At 33.5% G+C, this 8,130-nt stretch overlaps 2 protein-coding genes across 2 annotated transcripts; both read right to left on the bottom strand.

Moving 5' to 3' along the window:
• Window positions 1-469: 469 nt before the first annotated feature.
• Window positions 470-1,313, bottom strand: LOC131625269 (chaperone protein dnaJ 20, chloroplastic-like). Its single transcript, XM_058896153.1, has one exon. It carries the CDS (start codon window positions 1,251-1,253, stop codon window positions 732-734), a length of 522 nt encoding a protein of 173 aa, XP_058752136.1. The 5' UTR covers window positions 1,254-1,313; the 3' UTR covers window positions 470-731.
• Window positions 1,314-7,554: 6,241 nt separating this feature from the next.
• Window positions 7,555-7,914, bottom strand: LOC131598693 (uncharacterized). Its single transcript, XM_058871282.1, has one exon. It carries the CDS (start codon window positions 7,912-7,914, stop codon window positions 7,555-7,557), a length of 360 nt encoding a protein of 119 aa, XP_058727265.1.
• Between the last annotated feature and the right edge of the window lie 216 nt (window positions 7,915-8,130).

Raw genomic sequence — 8,130 nt, 5'->3', positions numbered from 1 at the left:
ATTTTTTTTATTATTTGTAGTAAAGTATAATATATTCCTATATTAAATTTATTCATGACTTTTTAACTACACTGCGAGTAGGGATGGCAAAAAAACTCATACCCGTGGATATCCGCGGATAAAATCCAACACGGGCACATATACGGATTTGATGGTATCCATACCCACGGGTATCCATATCCGTTAATAATGATTAAAATTACTTAAATATTCTTTTAAAATTAATATACTTAAATACTTGATAAATTACTTTTCAGTAAAACGTAAATTTATGCATTCTGTTAAGATTTTCTCACATTCTACATCAATATTCACTATAAGATACTTTTGAATTTAATATAGTAAATGCATAACACATACTTTTCTATTAATAAAAAGATAAATTTTCTATTATATATATAAAAAATTAGAAAATTTTAATTAAAAAAAGTATTCACGGGTATCCGTAAATACCCACAGATATTTAAAATTTCACAGATACCCACCTGACAGATATCCACACGGGTATAGGACGGGTATGGATATCATTTTTATTAAACGGACGGGTAGCGAGAGACTAATATCTATACTCATGGGTATCCATTATCATCCCTAGCTGCGAGACCCGTCTGTACTATTATACATATAAAAGTGATTTATTTTTATACACTCAAATTATGAGTGTTTAAACAACACAATTCATGAAAAATATACAACAAAATAATCACATAAACATAAAGATAATTGAAAAACTAGCAATTCTGATGAACTTTGTTCATATTGTTCTTGGCTCTCATTCTACTACCCCATGATGATGCACCACCTTTATGTGTATGAGACCTTCTTTTCAACTCAACAACTTGTTCCATCCATTTACTTCTTCTCATATCATCCAAACCCAATAACTTACAATCATACTCTTCTTTAAGCTTTGGATTCGACAATATCTCATAAGCTTCATTTAGTTTTACAAACATCCTAGTTGATTCCTCTTTCTTCAAACTATCATGACAAACATCAGGATGATACTGAAGTGCCATTCTTCTATAAGCTCTCTTTATGTCATCCATTGTTGCACTTTTAGGGCACAAAGATAGAATATTGTACAAAGTTCCATCTTCATCATCTTGTAGCTTTTGATTAATGGGAATATTTTTTGTGGCTCGGCATGAAACAGAAAAGTTCACCGTAGGAGATTGTCTTTGATGATGTTTGTATGGCTTTGAAATGTTGATTAAGCTTGAGCTTGAGTTTAAGGATAATAAAACATCCATGTGGGTGTTCTCTTGTTTCTTGTTTTTCTCTGTTTTTGAGAATGCATGTGGGTGTTCTCTTATTTATAGATAGAAGAATGTTATTTGAATTCGTCTTACTATTATTTATTTATTTATTTTTAACATATATTACTCCGGTCTGATTTGTAAGCAAAAGTTTTCTTTTTAGGTTCATTGAATAATGAATGTATCTAGTCTACATAAAAGACAACATACATTTATTATTCAATGAATATAAAAAGAGATTATTTGTTTATAAATAAGGTCGGAGGGAGTACATATCTATTCCGTCTAATAAATGAGTTCTTTTGAGATGAATGTTATTCTTAACTTTTAATGTATAATTTTTTTTCTTTTTTTTAATTAATAATGTATGCACGGTCCGTTTTATTTTATGATAGTGAAAAATTTAGTGATAGATACTTAAAAAAACTAAACAAAGTTAATTTGTTAAAAAAATATTATTGAAATATTCCTTAAAATCCCAAGTGATGAATAGAAAGAAAATATATTTTGATATTGTAAAAATCAGAAATTGTGAGATTTTGGATCGAACTCTAGTATGGCCGAAGGGTAGCTTCTTGGTTCGACAGGGTTAAGCATGAAGTCGAAGGTTGTTCACATGCTTGTGTCGAAGATGCTAGGGTTGTTAGCATGTTAAATTAGGTTTTAGTGTTTAAACCCTAATTTGTTAAGTTAGCTTGTTTATTAAGTTGACTTGTGTAATGGGCCTTGTGGAAAAAGGCAAGGTTAGTCGCAAGGGGTTTCACTCAGAAAGAAGGTGTCGACTTCAATGATGTGTTTTCTCCTGTTGTGAAACATAGGTCCATTCGAATGCTGCTTGCCATGGTGGCACAGTTCGATCTTGAACTGGAACAGATGGATGTGAAAACTGCGTTCTTGTATGGTGATCTAGATGAAACGATCCTGATGAGGCAACCTGAAGGGTATGTCGAAAAGGGGAAGGATGATTATGTGTGTAAGTTAAAGAGATCCTTGTATGGGCTGAAACAATCTCCTCGACAGTGGAATAGGAGATTCGACAAGTTCATGGCACGCATAAGTTTCATTAGAAGTCAGTTCGACCACTGTGTTTACTTCAGATTTCGACCTGGTAATTCATTTGTTATTTTGTTGCTTTATGTGGATGATATTCTCATAGCAAGCAACAGTGTTGAAGATGTGATGAGGGTGAAGGCTGAACTCAATAAGGAGTTCGATATGAAGGATCTGGGAGCTGCTTCCAGGATTCTTGGAATTGACATTCGAAGAGATAGAAAGAAGTCGAAGTTATGCCTATCTCAAGAGGCATATCTACGGAAGATTCTTGAAAAGTTTGGTATGTCGAATTCGAAGCCAGTTGTGACTCCAACAAACCCTCAATTCAAGCTGAGTATTGATCAGTGTCCCAGTACTGATGTGGAAAGAGCCTATATGAATAGCATCCCATATGCTAATATAGTTGGTTCTTTGATGTATGCTATGGTTTGTACTAGACCCGACATAGCATACGCAGTAAGTCTTGTAAGCAGGTACATGGCGAATCCTGGAAAGGCTCACTGGCAAGCATTGAAGTGGATTTTAAGGTACATAAATGGGTCTCTGAATAGAGTCCTAATTTATGGTGGAGCCTTGGGTGAAGATGGTAAAGCAGTCATCGAAGGATATGTCGACTCTGATTATGCAGGTTGTATGGATTCCAGGAAATCTATTTCTGGATATGTCTTCACTATGTTTGGCACAGCAATTAGTTGGAAAGCAACACTTCAGAAGGTTGTTGCTCTATCAACCACTGAAGCGGAGTACATTGCATTAACTGAAGCTGTGAAAGAAGCATTGTGGCTTGAAGGTTTTGCGAAGGAGCTGAAACTTCAAGGTCGAGGTATCACTGTTAAATGTGATAGTCAAAGTGCAATACACCTGTCGAAGAATTCAGCCTATCATGAGCGAACTAAGCACATTGATGTGAGGCTGCATTTCGTCAGAGGAGTAATTGAGCGTGGAGAAGTCCAAGTGCTGAAGGTTTCGACTGAAGACAATGCTGCTGATATGATCACCAAGACATTGTCGAGTTGCAAGTTTTTCCACTGTATGCAGTTGATAAAGCTGCATGAAGAAAGCTAGTTTGTTCCCTTGATGTTGTAGAGTTAGATCCAAGGTGGAGATTTGTGAGATTTTGGATCGAACTCTAGTATGGCCGAAGGGTAGCTTCTTGGTTCGACAGGGTTAAGCATGAAGTCGAAGGTTGTTCACATGCTTGTGTCGAAGATGCTAGGGTTGTTAGCATGTTAAATTAGGTTTTAGTGTTTAAACCCTAATTTGTTAAGTTAGCTTGTTTATTAAGTTGACTTGTGTAATGGGCCTTGTGGAAAAAGCCCATTAGTTAGTATGTTAGGTTTTATTATAAATAGCATACTAGTCTCTCATCATTGCTAAGCTGCAAATCCTAATTTAGGGTGAGAGAGGTTATTTGTTATTCTTGTAAACTTGTAATCTTGTTTTAAGAGAAAGTAAAAGAATAGCAGTTATAACCAATTATTGTGTTCTTCTTCTCCCCTATAATTCCCTATTATACTTTGTTATTGGTATTGTTTTTCACAACAGAAATGAATTTGAAAGTAGAGTGAGAAAAGCGGCGAAGCTGATGCAACAATGTTGAGTGAGGGTTCAGCTTAACTGGTGTGGTGACGTAGAGTAAGATTGATGATGAAGGCGACCCATAGTGAGGTTGGCGGTGGAGCTGGCGCGACAAGAAGCTGGAGGAGGAGCCAACACAGTTATTGGTGGCTACGACACAATAGTAGGTTTGGGTTAGTAGGCAGTTCGGTCTGTCGAAGTTCAGGTTCAATTTTCTTTGTAAAACTATTCTATGCTTTGAGCTTGTTTAGAGTTCGATTTCAACAACTATAAATATATATATCTTTATCATTCTTATCTTTACAACCTTAATAACTTTAGAGCTGAAAACAAAGATAATAGTTTGTGAATTCTAGTGGTAATCTTAGAGAGACAATGATAAATTTCTAAAAGTGTAGTTTTGGAATTTAGAAAAACGTTGGAGATATCTAAAGGAAGTTAAGAAACACTTCTAAATGCCCTGGACTTGTTTGATTCATGTATAGGGAGTTGGAGAGATTGAGAAACATTTGGATAAAAAATATGGGTTGTCTTTGAGAACTCGGATGATTATTTTCTTAAAATTTATTTGTAGTCTTTTGTAATAACTCTTGAAACTAAGGTGTATCAGAGATTCACTTTATCCTCCAGAGTATATAATTTTTTTGAACCGGATAAACAAGTTATTGTATTTCTGGTCTTTTATCTTCTTTTTCCAAGTTGTTGTCTTATTGCATAGAGAATATTTTTTATATGAAACTCATTTATTCTGGCTGTCATTATTCTTTATCATGAGTCATTGAATTTTTCTGGTGTGATTGAACCTTTTAATTTTTTAACAAGAGCCATCCACAGTGGGACAAAGGGATTCTTTTTACAAGTGAGCGTCATGGATTTTAAATGGAAGATTAAAAAGTTTTTTGTAGACAATGATTTTAAGTTTTAGAAAGTGAAGATGCAAAAAATTTTAACTCCTAAAAAATGTATTGAAGCATTGAAGGATGATGCGTCAAGGCATGCACGCTTAACACAAGTAAAGAAGACTGAGATGCTAGATAAGCCCATAAGCGATATTATCTTGTGCATAAGATATAAAGCTTTTAAGAAGGTCGTCTGAGAGAATATTGTGGCTTTGATGTGGGCAAAATTTGAATCATTGTATTGGACAAAGTCTTTGACTCGTAGGTTGTGTCTCAAAGAAGAACTTTACACATTCTGAATGATAGAGAAAAAATTCATAGTGGAGTAGTTGGAAAATCTTATAAGATCATTGATGGTCTAGAGAATATTGAGGAGAAGATTACATATGAGTACAAAGTTTTACTATTGTTAAGCTCAATATCCAAACCTTTTAGGCACTTCATGGATGTCATTATTTATGGCTAGGAAGATACTATTACTTTAGATGAAATCCAAACAGCTGTGAAATCCAAATATTTTTTTTAAGATTAAAGATTGACGATAGTGGTAAAACCTTGAATGTCTTAAGAGGAAAAAGTGAGCATAGAAAAATGTTTAAATTAAAGAAATTTGTCAAATCAATGTTAAAATGCTTTATTTGTTGGAAATCTAATTACTTCAAAAAGGATAGTCCTAATAAAAAAACTAAGATAAATAATAAATAAGTAAATAAGTGAAATTACTAAAATAAAATAAATGGAAAAAAATTAATTTTTATTAAATAACCAATAAACAATAATAAAATAAATATGAAAAATCATTAAATTAGCCCTAATCTTGACCTAATCACTTAATAATTTTATATTAAATATTTTCATACCATTTTCTTTTTAGTTAGACATGGTATATGTTTGTTAATTTTACTCTTTTATATTAAGAATAGTTAATGGACATTCACTTAAAAAAAATTTACATTATGATCCAATAAAATACCATCAATTTATCTTAACAACAAAATAATTTTAAAATATATACGACTGCTTGATTATTAGTGTAAAATTATTTTACACGGATTATCATATCATATTTTTTCTATTAGGATTTTTTTTTCAAGTCTTTTATTTACACGACTGCTAACAATAGATTAACTTATGTGATAAAAACTTTGAATGCATAACTAAACTATTGGGATGTTTAAGTAGAGACGTGAGGATTTTAAACTTACAAAGGTGGTGAAATTGACATCTACCGTATCAAAGTTTGTTAAATATGATACACCATTATTCAAACAATTGTCATTAGGATAATGTTTTGTAGTTGGAAAAGAAAGAGACATGCATCTACCATTGATTCGGGTAAATCCGAACCAAACCGGAATCCAAACCAAACCATAGTATTTGGTTCAGGCATTTTTTTAGTTCGGGCAAAAACCGGACCAAATCAACGAAACCAAATGTTAATTAGTTCGGGCATCGGGTTTTCAAAACTCTACCCGCGGGCTCGTCTACCCGAACCAACCATAACTAATTTACATAATTTATATCATAATTATCATAGAAACTAGTATAAAATATTCAACTTCAAGAAGAAAAAAATGAAATTAAATTTGTGACATTCACAATCTATATGAAAAATAAAAAAAATTAAGAATTTTATATTACTATTGAAATTTAGTTAATGTAAATTAGATATTTTAAAAAAATATTTATGCACGTTTGTTTTTAGTGTATCCGATCAATCCAACCCAAACCAACCCATTATTTCTCGGTTTGGTTTGGTTTGGGCTTTATCGCAAAAAATGTGCAAATCCAATCCAAACCAATCCATATATTTTTTATCGATTTGAGCATCGGATTCTCTCAAAACCGACCGCGAACACCCCTATACAATTCACATTATGATTGCTTACTGCATAATTGATTACCTAATCTATATAAAATGCATAAGCTTTTCAACCATTCTTTCATATGTTAGCCTAACTAAACGTAGTCTTATCATGGAACATGTAGGATGTTAATAGTGTTAACTTTATTCTCCCAATAAGTTGGATAACATTATTCTCCCTTTAGTCATTAGGCAAGACCTACTTTAAAAAAATAGACCTTCCTAATTTTAGGTTTTTTTAATTTTTGTGTTCTAAAATTGAGAAAAAAAATTTTAAAAAACCAAATTTAAAAAAAAAATTTAAAAATCATAATTTCAAAAAAAATACCAAAATGTCTAGGTTTGGCAGAACTCACAGGGGCATGCGCCAAATCATTTGGCACATTGGTGGAGACCTAACCATATGAAATGGCGCAAATATTAAGTGGATTAGGGCAAGCCATATCAAATGGCGCATGCCTTTTGTTGATTACACATAGGCGCCATTATAAATGGCTCCTATGTGTTGGGGTTAATTTTTTTAAAAAAAATACCCCATTTTGTTTCATTTAAGGCAAAATTTTAGATTCCGGTCTTTGATTATCGTAAAATTGTCCGATATGCCGATTTCGTAAAATTGTTATTAACTGTAATTAATGTTTTTGTGTAGTCGATTCCGTCGATTAATAAAGTAGAGTTCATTGATAAAAAGTATGTTACATAGTCGATACACGAAGTTGATACATTCTCGTAAAAAAATGTTTCAAAGATGATTAAACATGTGATGAGGTTGTTCCACAGCTAGGACATTTCTTTTTACTGTGCCCTAGTTGACGATAAATACTGCATTTTCTTTCCATTTTGTCATGGACGACCATCTCGGTTCGAATGCGAGTATTGTTGGGATGACCCTTTTATTTCGTCACATCGTGTCATTATGCCATACTACCTCCCCATCATACTCAGGCCAATAATCCTCCTTTGCCACCACTGGAAATGCCACACTATATACTTGGAGCAATGTCTCAGCCTTGTAAATTGGTGAAAGTAATGAGAATGCATCTCGGTGCGCATATGCACATGCTGCTATGGCATGCGAGCAAGGTATACGAAATGCTTGAAACTTACTACAATCGCACCAATGATCATCTAGTAGAACCCGATATTGTTGTCTCGGCAAATCTTCATTGTGGTCAATTGTTTCTCGAACTCTGAAGGTGCGGTTGAATCGATCGAAAGCAGTTACATGATGACTGTTGGCCTTGACAGATTGTTCTTTCATAAATTTCATGCAACTCTCTCTAAACAGTTGACCTGATTCTCTAACAACACTTCACCTTTGACCTCTTGTTGAGAATAGCGAAGCCATCCTAAAGTAGGTTGCCTCCACTAGTGCAGTGATCGGAAGGTTTCGGATGCCCTTAAAAACACCGTTCATTGATTCTACTAGATTTGTTGTCATGTGGCCCCATCGCACGCTGTTGTCATAAGCCTTGGT

The sequence above is a fragment of the Vicia villosa genome, linkage group LG1 (genome assembly GCF_029867415.1).
Source record: "Vicia villosa cultivar HV-30 ecotype Madison, WI linkage group LG1, Vvil1.0, whole genome shotgun sequence".
Classification (NCBI taxonomy): Eukaryota; Viridiplantae; Streptophyta; class Magnoliopsida; order Fabales; family Fabaceae; genus Vicia; species Vicia villosa.
Note: the sequence above shows the minus strand (reverse complement) of the source record. Positions and strands in the feature narration are given on the sequence as shown.